At 55.5% G+C, this 18,336-nt stretch overlaps 1 protein-coding gene across 3 annotated transcripts; it reads left to right on the top strand.

Moving 5' to 3' along the window:
- The first annotated feature begins 1,371 nt into the window (after window positions 1–1,371).
- SLC2A10 (solute carrier family 2 member 10) lies at window positions 1,372–16,441 on the top strand. Of its 3 annotated transcripts, none has more exons than XM_019458259.2 (5): window positions 1,372–1,487; window positions 8,570–9,850; window positions 10,303–10,425; window positions 12,635–12,770; window positions 15,034–16,441. In XM_019458259.2, exons 1-5 carry the CDS (start codon window positions 1,484–1,486, stop codon window positions 15,110–15,112), a joined length of 1,623 nt encoding a protein of 540 aa, XP_019313804.2. In that variant the 5' UTR covers window positions 1,372–1,483; the 3' UTR covers window positions 15,113–16,441. The 3 variants fall into 3 exon arrangements, with proteins under 3 accessions (XP_019313804.2, XP_019313805.2, XP_019313802.2); XM_019458260.2 differs by lacking the exon at window positions 1,372–1,487 and adding an exon at window positions 5,758–5,975; XM_019458257.2 differs by lacking the exon at window positions 1,372–1,487 and adding an exon at window positions 6,671–6,941.
- Window positions 16,442–18,336: the final 1,895 nt, after the last annotated feature.

Here is an 18,336-nt window from a genome sequence, read left to right as displayed (position 1 = left end):
CAGCCTGGCTCCTTTCCAGAGCTCCAAGCTCATATGTGGAATTGCCTACCTGTTTCCACATGGATGCCTAATGAGGACCTTAACTGTCACACAGCCAGAACCGAGCTCTGTCCCAAGCTGCTCCTCTCCCAGTCGGTGAGTCCTTCTTGAGTCTATCTGCCATCTTCCTACTTTCCTCCACTCCCTTAGTCCACATCAGCCTCTCTCTCACCTCCCACCAGCCTCCATCACTCGGGTCCTCCTGTTTCTGCCATTGCTCCCCGTAACCCACTGGACCTCCCCGATTCTTTCTGTGTCCGTTGGAATAAGATCCACGTTCCCTACCCTGACCTCCCAAGGCCTTAACCGATCTGGCCTTGACCAGCCCCTCCCTCGGGCTCTATCTCCCTCCACTCTCCGCTCTCCCCACCTCCCCCTGTGCTGCAGACACGATGGCCTCACTTCTGTTCTTTATACTCCACAAGCTCCCTCCATGGAGGCCTTCGCCTTTGCTCTTCCTTTTTGCCTGGCACCTAAGGTCTCAGCTCAGATATCCCCCCTAAGGGCAGCTGTCCCAGGCCCCCAGCTGGAACAGCCACCTGGGCCTGTACACCCAGCAGCCTGGTTTCCTTCCCTGCCCAGCCCTAATGACTGTTGGTGCGTCTCTGGCTCCTGCAGTCATGTACTTCTCCTCTTCCCCCACGAGAAAGCAAATTCCACAAGAACACGCGCACACACACACACACACACACACACATACACACGATCTGTCTTGTTTGGGCACCTGGGTGGCTCAGTCAGTTAAGCGTCTGACTTCGGCTCATATCATGATCTCATGGCTGAACCCGGCATCAGCCTCTCTCTCTCTCTCTCTCTCTCTCTCTCTCTCTGTCATTCCCCCACTTGCTTGCGTGCGCTCTCTCACTCTGTCAAAATAAATAAACTTTTTTTTTTAATTACCAAAAAAAAAAAAAGAAAAAGTCTGTCTTGTTCTTCCAGCCCGTGGCTAAGGCCCACCACGGTGCCTGTGGGTACTTGGGAGGTGTCCCAACTGTCCCAACTGTCCAATGAAGGGTCAGGGAATCCAGGGAACGTCTGAGTGGCTGAACCAGGTATGTGAGTGTCCCGGTCCCAGTAGACACATGAGTGTGTGTGTGTGTGTGTGTGTGTATACACTAGTCTGGAGAGGCCAGACTAGTAATGTGGGCTGCAGGGAGCACAGGGGAGAGGAGCATGTGGGGGTCCCCCACAACAGGGATGACAGTGGGCGGGAGCCAGGAGGAGCACAGTGGGTGGGGACCCCAGCCAGGCCGGGATGGTCCCGCACAGGGGGCCAAGGCCGGCCGGCCGACGTGGCGGTGGCGCTGTGGACAGGCGGGCGGGGAGGAGGAGGAGGAGGGCGGGAGGCGGGCCGGAAAGTTTGTCGGGCGACAGAGGCGGGGACTCCGGCGGGGGATGCGCCCCCGGCTCCGGCGCCCCCGCTCGCACGGGAGTCGAGCTCGCCATGGGTAAGTGGAGATCGGGCGCTGCCCGCGGGGGGAGCCCCGACGACCTCATCTGTGCGCGCCCCGCCCCCTGCTGCACCGTCTCCCCCCCACAACCACCCACTCGGGTGGGGACCGCGGGCCTGGCTGGCTGCGCGCTGGGAGGGGACGCGGGCGCACTTCCTTCCAGGCTCCTTTCTGCCCAGAAAAAAGTGACCCGAGAGTGCTCTTTACTTGATCCTGAGCTGCGGACCCAGGGCAGGCCCTCTCCTGACCGCTCCAAGCCTTACAACCACCCCCGGCCAGTGAGACCGCTCCTAGCCTGCAGATAAAGAAATCGAGGTTCCGAAAGGAGCAAATTCATTCATCAGTTTGCTGACCACTTCTGTTGCCAGGCCTCCGGATGCTGCCGTGAGCAACGCGGGCGAAACTTCTGCTTCCGAGATATTCAATGAGGGAGACAGGAGACTGGAATCCAGCACTGGGGCTGGGTGGGTGCGTGGAAGGGGAATAGAGAATTTCTTTGTTGCTACAGGGGACTAGGATCTCCATGTCTCTCTCTGGATCCAGAGCCTCGTGTGGTCACTCCGTCATTTGTCCCTCTACTGTGGGACTCAGCGGGGAACAAAGTGGACGATAGTCCTCTCTTCCATGGAGCTGGCATTCCAGTTGAGAAGCTGGATGAGCAAGTAAATGAATAAAATAATCTCCAGGAGTGATAGGATGCCGGGGAACACACAAAATAAGGTCATGTGATACTGGAGAGGGAGGCGGCTTCTTTAGGTAGGGAGAGAGCAGAGGCCTGCCAGAGGAGGCACTGGAGCTGAGAAACAGGTTTGCTAAGATCTGGAAGAAGAGCTTCTAGGGGGAGGGATAGCAGGTGCAAAGGCCCTGAGGCACGAGTGAGCTGGTATGGTCAGGCCAGTGTAGCTGGAGCACAGATGGGCAAGGGGAAAAGGGTGGGAGGGAGGTCAGAGTTAGGCAAGGGGCTAGACTGTGTAGGCCTTTGTAGGCCATGGTGAGCGGTTTGAATTCTATTCCGAATGACAGGGGAAGCTGGAGAAGGCTTTTAAGCTGGGTGGAACATGACCCTAATTGTGTTTTAAAAACTCAACTCTGGATCATTCTGTGGAGAATCGTAATAGCTAACAGTGACTGTAAGCTAGACAGGCATCCAACACAGATATGACAAATATCCACATTTGTAGACAGGGAAGCTCAGAGAGGTTAAGGGAGCTGCCCAAGGTCACACAGCTGTGGAGTAAAAAAGCTGGGATGGAACCCAGCACTCTGGCTCCGGTCTGCATTCCTAACCACTGTACCACCCAGCGTCTCATGCAGAGTCATGGCACAACTGGTCACCAATTCCAGCTCTGACTCCAGAGTCCATGCTCTTAATCCTCAAGGCACACTGCCCCAGCGCCCGAGGGAATCCTGGGCCCAGAGGGGTCCTCCCAAGAACACTCAGCTTGACCCTGGTCCCTTGCACCTGCCCCTCCTACCCCTTTGCTGCCTCCTAAGTTAATTCAACAGCTGTTGACTGAACATCACCTAAGGACAGAACTGGGGCTGAGTGGGAGTGAAGGAGGGAGGTACAATCGAACTGGCACCAGGCTCTGTCCTCCCCAGAGACCCCATGCTGCTTTCCCGGGCTCCCTTTCTCAGGGATTGGGTCCTGTGTATAGACCTGGGTTCCAGCTCCCGTTCTCCCACTCTGGGTCCGTCATCTTGTCAACCTCCCTGGCCCTCGGCTTCCTCATCTATGGAACGACCCACATACAAGACGCTTATCACAAGGCAGCTGTGAAAATGACGAGCAAATGCACAAAAAGGGCTCGGCCCCCCACCTACCCACGGCGAACGGTCACTTAACGTGAGCTTTCCTTTTTCATCACACCCAGTGTTGGGACTCTGGAGTCAAAGACTGGCCAAGGTGAGCCTCTGCCCTGTCACTGACAAAACTGCCCCCTTGGGCAAATGTCTTCACCTCTCTGTACCTCGGTTGCTGCATCTGTCAAATGGGAATGACAGCAGGGCCCATGTCATAGGTTTGCTGTAGGGATTAAGTCGGCTGATACGGATAGAGCTTCCAGAAGCGGCGGTCTGGCCGGCTGTGGTGAGTGCTCCCTAAGTATGAGCTGTGTTGGGACATTTGGAGGCCAGCCTCCCCGGTAAGGGTATTTGCATATTTCAGTTTTGCTCCGCCTTCTCCCTGGAGCTTCAGGGAAAGCCAGGGCAGATCTCCGGTAGGGGAGGGCCCCAAGGCATTGTGGGCTCCCGGGGACTTGCAGCTGGTGATACGGCTACCCCAAACCCGACCTCTTGCCCCTTCCTCTACTCCCTGATTCTCTCCCTGGGAAGCCCTGTCCTCCACAGGGAGGGGCCTAGGGGATTAAGGGATTTCCTCCAGCGTGAGACAGCTTCACATACAACCTATATGTAGACGGATAGTTCATAGAAAGGGAGAGCAGTTCCCAAACCCAGGCTAGGCTCGAACTTGGGGGGCCAGAATCTACTCTACTTGCTGTGGAGTGTGGCTGCTTCCAGGCCCTACACGTCTCCAAATACCCAAGAGTCCAGATCCTTTCTCTCTGGATTCCCTAAGCCCCCCCAGAGTTCCTTCATTCCATCATCTTGTTTATTTAACAAGTATTTGCTGAATGCCAGGAACTGTCCTCGGCGTCAGGGAGACAGCTAAGGACAAACAAACAATTCCTGTTCTTTTGGGGCCAATATTCTGGTCAGGAAGAACAATAAATATGTAAAATATATTGTTCTTCCAGAGGGGAGAAGTACCATGGAGACAAATAAACGGGGAAGGGCGTTAGAAGTGCTGGATGTGAGGGGCGCCTGGTTAAGCGTCCAACTTAGGCTCAGGTCATGATCTCGCGGTTCGTGGGTTCGAGCCCCGCGTCGGGCTCTGTGCTGACGGCTCGGAGCCTGGAGACTGCTTTGGATTCTGTGCCTCCCCCTCTCTGTCTGCTCCTCCCCCACTCATGCTCCGTCTCTCTATCTCTCAAAAAATAAATAAACATTAAAAAGAATTTTTTTTAAAGTGCTGGATGTGATGGGGAGGTTGCAGTTTTATGTGGAGGGCCAGGGAAGGCCTCATGAGAAGGTGATGTCTGAGCAAAGACCAGAGGGAAAGAGGGAAGGAATGGGGTGGGGGTGGGGGGTGCTCTCCTGGCAGAGGTGACAGCTGGTAAAAGGCCTTGAGTTCAGGAATGAGGTGCAACAGCAAGGAAGCTGGCTGGCATGGAGCCAGGAGAGAGCAGGCAGATCCTGCAGGGCCTTGAAGGCCACCATCAGGACTTGGCATCTTTTCAGAATAGAATAGAGCGGGAGCCTTGAGGGCTGTGAGCAGAAGGACTGAGGCTTTCACAGGACCCCTCCGGCTGTCCTGGAGCATTCTCTTAGGTTCACATGTATCTGACACAGGCCCCTGGAATGCCATGCAGTGACACCTCCCTAGTCCCCAGCTCAGTCATTGGTTCATTCGGCAGAAATCTTACGGAGCCCCTCTTGGGCGGCAGCACGGGGCTGGGGCTCAGGATGCACAGACTGGAAGTCTCCGTCCCTGCCCTTCCCAGTTTAATAAGGAAGACACATCAGCAACCTTGGGATGGTGTAAGTAAATAAAGGGGGAATGCAGAGTTGGTTGGAAGTGAAAGACGTGGCTTGGAAAGTTGAGGAAGACGTACAGGAATTAGCCAGGGCCTCCCTTGAACTAGCTTAAACCAAACCAAAACAAAATAAAACAAAACAAAAGAAAGAAAAAGAAATTTAAAAAGTCGGAAGAAAAGAAAAAAGGTGGGGCGCTTGGGTGGCTCGTCGGTTAAGCGTCCGACTTCACTCAGGTCATGATCTCACGGTTCGTGGGTTCGAGCCCCGCGTCGGGCTCTGTGCTGATGGCTCGGAGCCTGGAGCCTGCTTTGGATTCTGTGTCTCCCTCTCTCTCTGCCCCTCCTCTGCTCACGCTCTGTCTCTGTCTCAAAAATAAATAAAAACATTTAAAAACATTAAAAAAAAAAAAGAAAAAAGGTAGTCACTGAAAATCCCATGGCCTCAGGCATGGGAATCCTCCCCCCCAACTCCCCGCCCCCACCAAGGGGGAAGATGGCGCCCAACTGCTCTAAGCAGGTAAACTACAGTGAGCAAATACACTGGTCCAGGTTCAGCCAAGTGGTTTTCATCGCTGCCCAGGGCCTGGGAACCTGCTGGTTGGTCAGATCTGGGTCATGGCCACGGCCCTGGAGTGAGGCAGTCGGGGTGGAGGTGGGGGTGGCCATTTCTGCCCAAACAAGCAGACTGAGAGACAAAGGGCAAAGAAGACCAGAGCCCCAAGAGAGGACGGGGTTGGGGCCGGGGGTGGGGGGGTGGGTTGCCAAATACCCAACACGTGCAACTCAAGACCCCTCTGGGAGGTGACCGTGAGCTGGGACCCACAAGGATACGTGGACCTGTGGGGAGCACAGGCAGTGCAGGAGGGGTAGGTGGGCGTGAAAATGGATGGTGTGTGCTGGGAACCAGTTGTGCAGGGCTTGTGGGAGGCAGGTGGGGAGGTGCGGACAGAGCCGGGGTGGGAAAGTGACCGAGGCGTTCGGCTGGGGCTTTCAGCTCGGGTAGGGCCTGGAATGACACGCTAAGGACCTGATCGAGCAGGCGATGGGAGCCATGGAAAGCTTTAGGAAGGGAATGTGCTTCCCTCGTCGTTCTAATGGCCTTGACTCCTTGGGGGCCTCTCCTTCGTGGTTTCTTGGGGCACCGTCGTTTCACTATGCTTTGTGACTTGGGTTTCCCTGAGGGCTAATGTATCAGTATTTCCCCTCCCTCTCTGAACCTGCACCCCTGTTCTCCTCACACCCCGCCTCTCCTTGATTGTCCTTCTTGCTTGAGGTCAGTTCAGCAGAGCTCTTAAGTATATGGGTTTGGGAGCCACTTGGATCAGTGTCGGAGGCCTGACGCTGTTGCTTCCCGCCTGTGAGAAGAGTCTGAGCCTTGCCTCCCCGTCTGTAAAGTGGGGACAATTGCACCTGCACCACCTCGAGGCGGTTATGAAGATGAGTTAACCGAAGGCACTAAAGTCTTTCCGTGGGGGAGATGTTCAATCAATGACACCCGGTAGCATTACTATTCTGTCTCACTATTATCGTTGCTGTTCTGCTGTTCCCACCATGACCCGAATCCGCCCTGATGCATTTTCCAGCGGAACCTGTCGACAGTCACCTTTGCCTCCGAGTCCCTTGGCTGGGTTCCCTTTCAACTCAAGAGGAGCTGAGGAAATGGCAAACAAATTCTGTTTTCACCTGATTGCTTCACACGGCCTGGAAGAACCTTCCCTCCTGCCAGTGAACTCCAGGAACCGAGGGAGATGGGGGCAAAGGGAGGCGAAGACAGGGCAGGACCTGGGTCGCACAATCTTCCTAGGGGGTTTGTTCACGGGTCGTGAGCAGGAAACGCGGGGCCAGCCAGGGAAAGGTAGGGGGTTACCTCCCAGGGGGCAGGGCTGGGAGGGAGAAGGGGGAACAGAAATGGGGGGTGAGCCTTCCACCTATGAAACTCCTTCCCCTGCACAAAAATTGCCTGACAGAGATGGGGAGAGATAGAGGCAAGAGAGAAGAGAGCAAAATCACCATTTGCCAAGGTTTTGTAACGGAGTGGTGAAGGGTGTGGATTGTGGAGCCAGACCCGCCTGCCTGGCTTTGAATCTAGGCTCAGCTACTTTTGACCTGAGATAAGTCACCTCATCTCTTGAGGTTCCTTAATCACATTGACCACATTTTAAGGGCTCAGGAGTCACATGTGCTGGTGACTACCATAGATCACCTCTCTCTGCCCAGCTCAAGCCTTCAAAGACTTGCCTCCTTCCACTAAGAATGAAATTCGTTACCATCTTCACGACTTAAAAAGTTCCACGTGATCAGGCCCCTGCCTACTTCTCCTGTCTCTTTATCTCCTGTCACCGGAGCCACCCTGACCTCTGCTGATAGCACAGCGATTAAGAGCCTGCCCTCTCTGGCTACATCTGCCACCACTTGCTGTGTGACCATGAGAAAGGTTTCTTACCCTCACTGAGCCTTAAAGGATGATGCTAATAATAATATGTTATAGGATTGTGGTAAGAATTCAACGAGTAAGTACACATAAAGTTCTTAAGACACGCTTAGTAAGTGCCATATAAGCACTAGCTATTAATATGCATGGTTGTTGTTCAAACATACCAAAAACTGTCCTGCCTCAGTGCCTTTGTGTTTGCGGTTCCCTCTCTAGAATGTTCTTCTCCCAGATTTCACATGGCTTTCACCCTCACTCAATTCAGATCTCTGCTCAAATCTTCCCTCTTTAGAGAAGCCTTAACCGACTGCCCTATTTAAAACTGAGTTCCTCCATCAGTTTCAACCCACTTTCCCTGCTTTTTTCTGTGACTCCTATCACCACCTGAAGATATATATGGTGTTGTCGTTTTATAAAACGACAACACCATTGTACGGCCAGCCCCAAGAGCACAGTCTGGCATGTTGTAGATGCCAGATAAATAAAATTTTGAATGATTGGATGGATGCATGCATGGATGGACGGGTAAGTGTGTGAACGGGTACAGAAGGGGTGGAATACGAAGATGGGGGATGAATGGTTGTGTCTGTGGACAGGTGCATCAGTAAATAAGTGATGGTGAATTAAGGGGTAGAGGAAGGGAATGGACGGATGAATATGTGGTAGAGGGAGCAGACGGACGGATGGAGGGATGGATGATGAAGGGATGGATGGATAGATTGATTAATAACTCAACGGGTGAATATAGATGGAGTGGACGGAGGGATGAACGGATTGGTGGGTGGACGGATGGAACAGTAGATGGACAGATAGGAGAATGACGGTAGATGGGGGGAGGGGTGGGCGGGTGAAGGAGGGAGGGGATGGGTGGACGAGGGATGGATGGATGGATGGATGAATGAATGAATGGGTGGGTGGATGGATGGACGGGTAACTGATGGGGTAGCTGGATGGACCGATGGAGGGGTTGACAGATGGAGGGAAAGCTGGACGGACGGATGCTCTGGCAAGGAGCCGTCCTGAACTCTGCTCCTGTCACTTCTGTTTTCCAGGCCGTCCCCAACTGCTCCTGCCCCTGTGTGCCTCTGTGTCTTTGCTGGGTGGCCTGACCTTCGGCTATGAGCTGGCAGTCATATCGGGTGCCCTGCTGCCACTGCAGCTGGACTTCGGGCTGTCCTGCTCGGAGCAGGAGCTCCTGGTGGGCAGCCTGCTCCTGGGGGCTCTCCTCGCCTCCCTGGTGGGCGGCGTCCTCATCGACCAGTACGGCAGGAAACGAGCCATCCTTGGGAGCAACTTGGTGCTTTTGGCGGGCAGCCTGAGCCTAGGCCTGGCCGGCTCCCTGGCCTGGCTGGTCCTGGGGCGCTTGGCCGCTGGATTTGCCATCTCTCTCTCCTCCATGGCCTGCTGTATTTATGTGTCAGAGCTGGTGGGGCCGCGGCAGCGGGGCGTGCTGGTGTCCCTCTACGAGGCAGGCGTCACCGCGGGCATCCTGCTCTCCTATGCACTCAACTACGCCCTGGCTGGCGCCCCCTGGGGATGGAGGCATATGTTCAGCTGGGCCGCTGCACCTGCCCTCCTCCAGTCCCTCAGCCTCCTTTATCTCCCTGCTGGCACCGCCGAGACTCCAGCGCCCAAGGACCTCGTTCCTCTCCAGGGAGGTGGGACCTCCAAGCTGGGCCTGGCGAGGCCAAGATCCTCCCTCCTGGACCTCTTCAGGGCGCGGGAGAACATGCGAGGCCGGACCGCCGTGGGCTTGGGGCTGGTGATTTTCCAGCAGCTGACGGGGCAGCCCAATGTGCTGTCCTACGCCTCCACCATCTTCCAGGCGGTGGGCTTCCGGGGAGGCTCCTCCGCGGTGCTGGCCTCTGTGGGACTCGGGGCCGTGAAGGTGCTGGCGACCCTGACTGCCATGGGGCTGGTGGACCGAGTGGGCCGCAGGGCCCTGTTACTGGCCGGCTGTGCCCTCATGGCCCTGTCGGTCAGTGGCATAGGCCTTGTCAGCTTTGCCGTGCCCATGGCCTCCGGCCCAAGCTGCCTGGCCGTGCCCAATGCCACCAGGCTGTCAGGCCTCCCTGGGGACTCCGGCCTGCCGAGGGCCATGGCTCCCCCTTCACCGCCGACAACCAGTGAGAACCAAGGGAGGCCGGCCCTGTCGACCTCTGAGACGATCCAGCCTCCTCCCGGAGCTGGGGACCCCATGGCCCCGGCCCTGCCGGACTTAAGCACCGCCTCCCCGGCACCCCCTTCTGCCCCAGAGAGTGTCCTGCTGCACTGGGCCGCGCTGGTCTGTATGATGGTCTTTGTGAGCGCCTTCTCCTTTGGGTTTGGACCAGGTAGGTGAGGGTTCTCTCGCAGGTGACTCTGCGGCCTTCTACCCCACCCAGCGGGAAAGGTTGGGGACCGCGTCAGTCAGGGTCTCAGAAGGACAGCAGAGGTGGCTTGATCGTGAGGCCAGTGAAGCTTCCACTGGCCGTGCCCCTTGGTGGGCACTCCTTCGGAGGGTGGGGCCTAATTTCCTGTTCCTAGTTGTTTTTTTTTTCTTTTTTCCTTACAAAGGCCCCCAAATTATTTAAGCTTCGAGCCTCAGAAGACCTGAATGTTGCCCCTGGATAGCTCACTCGGGGTTTACTCAGAAGGAGTTCTTACCGCAGTAGGAGGGAGGCAGCGGGCGGAGTGGGTGTCGGGGGCCTGACACTCTGTGGTTGGGGGCTGCCCGCTGGACTGGGGGGTCCCAGGCCCCGGTCCCCGCCGCAACCCACCAGTCTGCCCTGCTCTCCTGTCCTAGTGACCTGGCTCGTCCTCAGCGAGATCTACCCCGCGGAGATCCGGGGCAGAGCCTTCGCCTTCTGTAACAGCTTCAACTGGGCCAGCAACCTCCTCGTCAGCCTCTCCTTCCTCGACCTCATCGGTGAGTCCTGTGACCTAATTCCGAGGTCCCGTCAAGTGCCAGAAAACCCAGTGCAAACCAGTTTATGAACCAAAGGGAGGATTTTGGTCTTAAGTCACGGAGAGCGGGAGGGTGGCCAGTGTCAGGCACCCCCGACCCACGGGCTGCCACAAAGCTGTCACCAGCTTCCACTCTCTTTCCGCTCTGTCTGCCGTGCGGTGGGCTTCCTTCCCAGGCAGCCTGGCCTCGTGGTGGCCGAGACGGCCACCTGCAGATGTCGTGGCTGGGCACCCCCGCGGAAGGAGAGCGTTTCTTTCCCGGTGTTCTGACCCAAGTCCTGGGTTGCCCATCCCTGCCTGGAGGGCTGTAAGATTCTGATGCCCGTCCTGGGGTGTATACCACCCCCTGGAGTCAGGGTGGGTGGGGGACCGCTTCACCCAACCGCCTGGACAGAGGTTGGAGGGGCGGCTCCGCAAAGGAGGGCTAGTGCGAAGGGGGGAGGAGACAAGGCAACCACGACGAGAGAAGACACGCCCTTTGAAGCTTCTACTCCATTCCAGCCCCATCAGTGAGTAGCCCGGCCTGAATGGCAGTTGGGAGTTGGGGCTGAAGGAGGGAAGAGCTGAAACGTCCAGTCCTGCATCTGGAAGCCATCTGACTGGTGTGGGAGTGGAGGGAACGAGCCCCCGGTGGGGGGATGGGGGAGTCTGGAGACCTGAGTGTGGGGCTCTGGTACCCCCCCAACAAGCCCATTTTCTTCACCGTAGCCCAAAGGCCCTTGCCGTTAAAGCAGGGGAGTTTTTGAAAAGTCCCTACTTGTAGCAAGACAACTATTCTCTAAATCAGACTTGGTGCAGAATGTAAAAGTCTCCAGGCTTGATTGGGTGCCAGTCTACACCCACACTAGTGAGAATGTGTCTGAGACCGGGGCGTATAGGAGTTGTGAGCTTTTTTATTCTAAACCGGCTCAAACAGGCTCATGCACACCTGTCAGCTTCTTCTGTCTTCTATCTAGTTGGGATGACAACTATCTCTTCCTACCTGGCATTCGAACCCAGTCTGAGCCATGGTAGGGTTGGGCGGGGGGGGGGGGGGGGGGGGGGGGTAGTGTTCTGGGCCGAGAACACCTAGAAAGGACCTCCGAGTTGCTGAGATGCTCCTGGCCCAAGACCACTGGTCACCGGGGCCAAAGTGAGAAGGACTCCTTCACTGTGAGCCCCAAGGCACAGTTCTTAGGGCTCAGTTATTTTCCCATTTCTGCAGCCAAGCATTTCCTCCTCAAAGGCACAGCCACCCCTGGGGCCTGTGGGAAAGGCTGATAGAAGGATCTGCCCACAGTGTCAGTCTCCCACCCCCAGTCTTAGGGAAGCCAGGCTGCTTCCTATTGCCTCAGCCTTCGAGCATCCCCTTTATGTGGAATAACTGAGAGAGAAAGGGGGAGAAGGAGAGGGGAAGGAAGGAAGGAAGGAAGGAAGGAAGGAAGGAAGGAAGGAAGAAGGAAAGAAGGAAGGAAGGGAGGGAGGACGAGAGGATGGGAGGAGAGGGGAGGCAAGGGAGGGAAGGAGAGGGAAGGGGAGGGAAGGAGAGGGGTGGAAGGATGGGCGGAAGGAAGGGAGGGAGGGAGGATGGGGAGGTGGGGGAGGCGAGGGAGGGAGTGATGAGAATTGTATCATACCCTGACCACCCCCATTTCACATATGGGCCAACGCGTCCTTCCCAAGGCCAGCAGGTAGGGAGACAACTGGCCCCGAGCCCTCCTGACTCCCAGGCCAGCTCTCTCCTTGCTGGCTGGCATGGGGATTAAATGGAGGCCAAGCTGGTCAGGGAGGTTGCTCAGAGGTCATGGCCTCTGAGGTGAGAATGGTAATGGCTCTGGAACATAATTTGTGTTTCTTCCTCAACAAAGCCCTTCCCTCATCGTCTCCTTTCCCCGGCTTGGGCTGACAGGCTTCAAAGGAGCGAGGGTCACCTCGGGCGTCCCGGCTGCTGGCCCCGAGACCCTGGCCCTCACTCGAGGCTTGGGTGAGGCTGGGGGAGAGGCCAGGGCAGGGGAGCTGTCTGGGAGTCAGACACAGGCCACGCGGTGCAAAACTCAATTCCCTGGATCCTCAATCCATTCACCCAATAACCAGTTTGTGGAATTTCTGAGGATCTGGTCGGGGGTGGGGGTGGGGGTGGGGGTGGGGCTGGGGCTGGGCCCCTGCCCACACTCCCGCCCTCCTGTTCCCAGGCACTATCGGCCTGTCCTGGACCTTCCTGCTCTACGGGCTGACCGCTGTCCTCGGCCTGGGCTTCATCTATGTATTTGTCCCCGAAACCAAAGGCCAGTCGCTGGCAGAGATAGACCAGCTGTTCCAGAGGAGACGGTGAGAGGGGACAGGGCTGGGCCTTGGGAAAGAGTCACATCAGATCCTGAGCAAATCAGTTCAGGATTTAGGCCTCACACTTTCTGTGTGCAAGGGAGCGTTTTTCTCCTCTTCCTGACCCTCTTAGTGCCTGCGTGCGGTTAGTTTTGTCTTGGCCTCATACAGGAGCTGTTTCCCTTGAGTTGTTGATCTCTACCTACAGCAGAATTTCATGTGACGTTAAGGCCCGGCTCATGGGAATTTTAAAACCATGTCGTTATGGGATCACATGAGCTTAGAATAGTAAAATCCTAATGTCGCAGCATCTTAGAATCAGAGAAGCATAGAGGAAAATTTTATAATGGTGGCCTTTTAAAGTCACAGACAGAGAATTGTGGGCTTAATCTACTCAGTTCAGTGGGTGTTTATTAAGTCCCTACTCTGTGCCAGGCAGTGTCTGGGCCTTCGGAAACAGACAGTGAGCCGCTGAGAGTAGGGACTTAAATAAACAAGCAGAAAGGAGGCTGAGAGTAGGGACAGAAGATAAACAAGCCCATCAAGGCATCAGCAAGAGCATTTTGGGGAGTGATATGTAGCTGGAAGAAAAGGAAACAGTGAAATCTGTTGAGAAGGCCTGCTTCACAGAGAGGGGGACAGAGGGGCAAGGCGTTGTGGCCAAATTAGAGTAGGTGGTCAGAGAGGGGAGGCCTCCTTGAGGAGGTGCGATTTAAGTTCGGGAGAAGGAGACAGCCATGTAAAGATGAGGGGGAGGAGCATTCCAGGCAAAGACAACAGCAAGTGCAAAGGCCCTGAGGTTGGGAGCGTATCTGGCATATGCAAGGAACAACGAGGAAACCAGAGTGGCTGGAACAGAGGGAGGGAGGGTGGCAGGAGGGGTAGAAGATCAGACCATCCAAGTTGGTAGGAGCTTGATCGTGGCAGGTCTTTAGATCATAGCGAGGAGTTGAGAATCTCAGCCTCGTGGGGCCTTGGGCCATTCAAATAAGCGAAGAGAAGAATAGGGGCATCAGAAGGGACCTGTAATCCTACATGCCTTTGGCAAATGTCCCTGGTTACTTCTTGTAGTAAAAGGAGTCCCCAGCACCTGACTGCCCGTTCTATTCCTGGGAGGCCCTAAACGATTTTTAAAAAATAAGTCATTCTAATAGTGAGTTAGAACTCGCCTCCCGCAGCTGCCCGGCCTGCCAAGTCCCACCCAACCTGGTCCCCGAAGGGATGCAGAACTAGTCCAGTGTAACGGCCTCCAACCTGCTCCAACCCGCCCCTGACTGTTCTCTGCAAGGGGAACACCCCCTGTTTTCTGGATGACCCCTCAGCAGCCCAACCCTGTCGGTTAGGAAACGGATCTGGCTGCTCGGAACACGGCTGGGGAGGCAGCTGTGCTCCGAGAGGTCATCCGGGGTCCCAGGCTCCTTCTCTCTGCTCGTTCCGCCTTCTCTTCCGTATTACCTTTCCCACACAGCCCGGGACGGTGAGCCGCCACAGTCCCGGCAGAGGGGAGGGCCAGAGGGGGACACAGTTGGAAAGATGCACCTGTCACTTCCACCCACATCCTTTGTACAGAACCTGGCGACACCCACCTGCAGGGGAGGCTGAGAAACAGGGGCTTTAGGGGCGCCCGGGGGGCTCAGTCGGTTGAGTGTCCAACTTCGGCTCAGGTCACGATCTCATGGTTGGTGAGTTCCAGCCCCACATCTGTCGGCGCAAAGCCCACTTCGGATCTTCTGTCTCCCTCTCTGCCTCTCCCTGCTCACGCTCTCTTTCTCTCTCAAAAATAAATAAACATTAAAAAAAAAAAAAAGATCACACACACACACACACACACACACACACACACATACACACACACGAAACGGGCTTTAATCTGATAGAAGGAGCCACTGGCATCTCTTCCATACGGGCTTTCCTGGGAGAAGATTCCAGCCGCCTCCTCTGGGATGAGGAGCTAAGGAGGCAGACAGGCAGGTGGAAGCCGGCTTTGGGCTAAAGCAGGACGTAATTGCAGCTGAGGGAGGGGAGTGCAGGCTGGTAACTTGGGGTCACATGGCGGAGGCTGGACCACCAGCCTGTGGGGAAAGGAAGCTGGGTCTGCCATGACCTCAGGAGGAGACAGGTCAAAGTGAGGGGCTTTGACAGGGTCTGGCAGTCCTCACTTTAGTTAGTCCCTAGAGTTCAGATATCAAGCCCTGGCATCAGAGACAGATGGAGACACTCGCTGTCCCCCCCCCCCCCCCCCCCCCCGCCCTGCGACTCTCCTTGACAGGTTCGCCCTGAGCTTTGGCCCCCGGCAGAGCTCTGCTGGCATCCCATACACCCGCATCGAGGTCGCTGCCGCCTCCTGAGGAATCCGTCTGCCTGGGAAGGTGCTGGAACCATGGCTTTAGCAGACAGTCTCCAGCTTCCTGCTTGCCTGGCCCCTGGGGCACAAGTTCTAGGTGGTCCTGTAAGAGTCACCCATGCTTTAGAAGAGGTCTGTTTGGCCCCGGGTGAAAGAGGAGAAAATTTGAGAACCTAGAAGTCTTCGTTTTGAATCTCAGGCTCTGAGGGCCCCTGACGATGTGCCTTCTTGCCTCGGTTTCCCCATTGTCTCTGCACGTCCCTGCAGGACCTATATTGACAACATCTCATGGAGTCTCCTTTGCTCCTTGGGCTTTCTCAGAGAACCTCTAAGGAACCAGTCCTGGAAGGAAGTCTCTTCTGGCATCACCCCCAAATGCAGATGAGGGTACACTATACTCTCAGCTCTCTTTTTCCAGCCGGCTGGGACTTTTTGGTGAGAGGGGAGCCTGCTTTTGTCACCAGCAGCTCAGACTGGGTGATAGGCTGCTTGAGTTCTAGTCCCGCTTCCCTGGTGTCATCGCGACATGACCGTGGGCCTCAGTTTCCCCGATATGTACCATGGGGGACCTGGACCAAGGAGTTCTTTAAGATCACATCCGATGCCAATGAGCTGGAATTCTAAATGCTGCTAATTCAACACAGGTTCAGCGTGAGCCCTGCTCTCAAGCTGCCGGCCATCTCTTCAGGGGATGTGAGTTTTAATTAGGGGAATGGTAAATAGAATTCCAGAATCGTATGCACTAGAATTCAAGAGCTGACATGGTCTGTGAAGCAAGCCCTGGGAGCTGTTTCCAGGATGGTGCAGGACAGCTCTGCGGACAGGAGATGGGTTTGGAGGCTGACAAGCCTGGATGCTGGTGTTGCCTCTGTCGCCTTGGGTAACAACTCCCTCTAGCCTCAGTTTCCACATCTACAGAATGGGGATGATTGGGCCCCCGGGGGTGTATTTAACCCCTGTCTGACTGCAGGAGGGTCTCCAGCTGGTCCCATCCAGCTAGTCAGGGCCTGGGGGGGTTTCTCTTCACCCTCAGTTACCGAGGCCCCCACCTTTGAGACACTGTTAAGGGTCAGCCCCTGAGGGGTGAGTCAGAGATTAAGCAAGGAACTCGGGCCAGAGGTCACCAGAGGAAGGGCCTGGCAAGAGTGAGTGCCGGGGCGCCTGGGTGACTCAGTCGGTTAAGCGTCCGGCTTCAGCTCAGGTCATGATCTCATGGTTCGTGAGTTCAAGCCCCGCATCGGGCTCTCTGCTGTCAGCACAGAGCCTGCTTCGGATCCTCTGTCCCCCTCTCTCTCTGCCCCTTCTCTGCTCACACGCATGCTCTCTCTCTCTCTCTCTCTCTCTCTCAAAAATAATAACTTAAAAAATTAAAAACCAAAAAAGATGAGTTCCCGGATGCTGAGGCAAATGAAAAGCTAACGCAGACCCAGGGCGCTGACGTGGGACGACCTTGGTCATCTGTGCCTGCTCCGTGGCCACTGGACTCTGGACTCTCGGCTTCTCTCCTCTTGTTCTAGATGCTTCTCTTGCACCCAGTGGTGTGCGGGAGGCCCCTCAGCCTAGCTTGTGAGAGCCCGTCATTAAGTTTTTAGGACTCTTGCCAGCTGGTTGTTGAACAAAGCCATTTAGAGAAATTAAATTATTTAAGCTCACACTTCAATAAATTCTATTAACAACAAAAGTAATAGATGCTAAAAACCCATCACTTCCTTATCTCGCTACATCTCGCTCTGCCCTGGAGGTTCCTCGTGTATCTTACGAGAGACATGGGGACATCCCCCCCCCCCCATGCTGCCTGCAGGACGTCACGTGGTCACGCAAAACTGCCCACGTGGGGGGTGTCTTGGCACCGGGGGGGGGGGTTGGGGGAGCGCTGCCAGTGGGGGCTTGACTTACCGCTTCCTTGGTGTCCCAGGCTTAAGGGCGTGATGGATACAATGTTAGCCATGCACGTTGCGAGCGTCTGTCGCGTCTGTGGCTGACACGTGAGTGGCACAACAAATTCAGGGAATATTCTTCCCGTGTTCGAAGGCTGTTACCCCACACAACAAACACGATCTGACCTGCATTTTCATTGCTTTGCCCTCGTAAACAAAAATTTCAGCCCGCGTTTCATGTCGAAACTACACTCGTTCGTTCTTCAGGGCTGTGGGGAGGGGGGGGCTCCTCTGTCGCCGGGCGTTTATTCCTAGTGTGATCTTGTCAAGTCGTGGCTGCAGGGCAGTGATCGTTGGCTTTGGATACAAGAATTTGGCAAAACCCTCGTGTGGGAATTAATTGGCGGGGTATGGAGTTTGTAATAAAGAATATTTACAACCAGGTGTGATTATTGGTGACTTCTGTGCAACGAACACATCCTTTAGCCCAGTAAAATGTGCACCCGCTCGCATCTGTTGTCCTGGAGGGCCGTTCAGATCCAAATCTGTCTTCAAGCCTCTCTCAATTCCCCTTTCCTATCAGCATAGAGAATGCTTGTTGTCCTCGGAACCGGGCAAACAGAGGCTGTCTCCAAAGGGGACGTCTGGCATCCAGTTCCAGCTGGTGGCTGCCGTGGAGGACTGTGGGCCTGTCATGGCCCGACCGTCTGGCTTTTCAAGAAAATCCAGCAACTCAGACTTGGGTGCCAAACTTCCCGATTCGTTAATAGTGACAATCGATGCTTAAGTGAAAAAATAGCGTTTAAGCTCGACAAGACATGCCTGTGGCTAACTCACGGCCTTCTGTGCGTGCCTCGGCTCTCGAGGCCTTTCCCTCTGAGGCCCCCCTTGCGTCTGGATTCTTGGGGCTCCCAGCGTAATCTCTGTAAAGGGTCGCGGCTTTTGGAAGTCGATGCCAAGCAAATCGAGTAGCCAAAGCAGCATGAATTGAGTAAGTTGGAGGGAGCGTTATTGAACGTGGAGGAAAGCGTCACGGAGGGAAGAATGGTTCGTATCCCAGACATGTTGTACGGGCACAAGTAGGTGTGTAACTTGGGTAATTGTTCATCTGTGTAATGGGGAGAATACTACCTACTATTTAGAGATGATATACGTCAGTTCAGAGCTGGGCCCATAGTAGGTGCTCAGAAGTGGTTGAGTCCCAGCAGCCCCCAGGAGCGTCTGGCCCTGGGTGAGGAGGATAGAGAGGGCGAGAACCAGGTGGCCGTTCGTAACGGGGGGGGGAGGACACCAAAGAAATCGAAGAATGTGCGGTACCTACTAGGTGATCAGGGGTCTTTAGCACCACTAG

This window comes from Panthera pardus, unplaced genomic scaffold (assembly GCF_024362965.1).
Source record: "Panthera pardus isolate Hobbes unplaced genomic scaffold, ASM2436296v1 HiC_scaffold_25, whole genome shotgun sequence".
Lineage (NCBI taxonomy): Eukaryota > Metazoa > Chordata > Mammalia > Carnivora > Felidae > Panthera > Panthera pardus.
The sequence above is the reverse complement of the archived record's forward strand: the minus strand, read 5'-3'. Positions and strand labels throughout refer to the sequence as shown.

What these genes read in the sequence shown, in the direction of transcription:
- SLC2A10 (XM_019458257.2), top strand. Translation starts at nt 6,746, where the DNA reads ATGGCAAACAAATTCTGTTTTCACCTGATTGCTTCACACGGCCTGGAA. An exon ending in GCGGGGCCAGCCAGGGAAAG is followed by an intron (nt 6,942 to 8,569) that starts GTAGGGGGTTAC and finishes TCTGTTTTCCAG; the next exon opens with GCCGTCCCCAACTGCTCCTG. An exon ending in CTCCTTCCTCGACCTCATCG is followed by an intron (nt 10,426 to 12,634) that starts GTGAGTCCTGTG and finishes TCCTGTTCCCAG; the next exon opens with GCACTATCGGCCTGTCCTGG.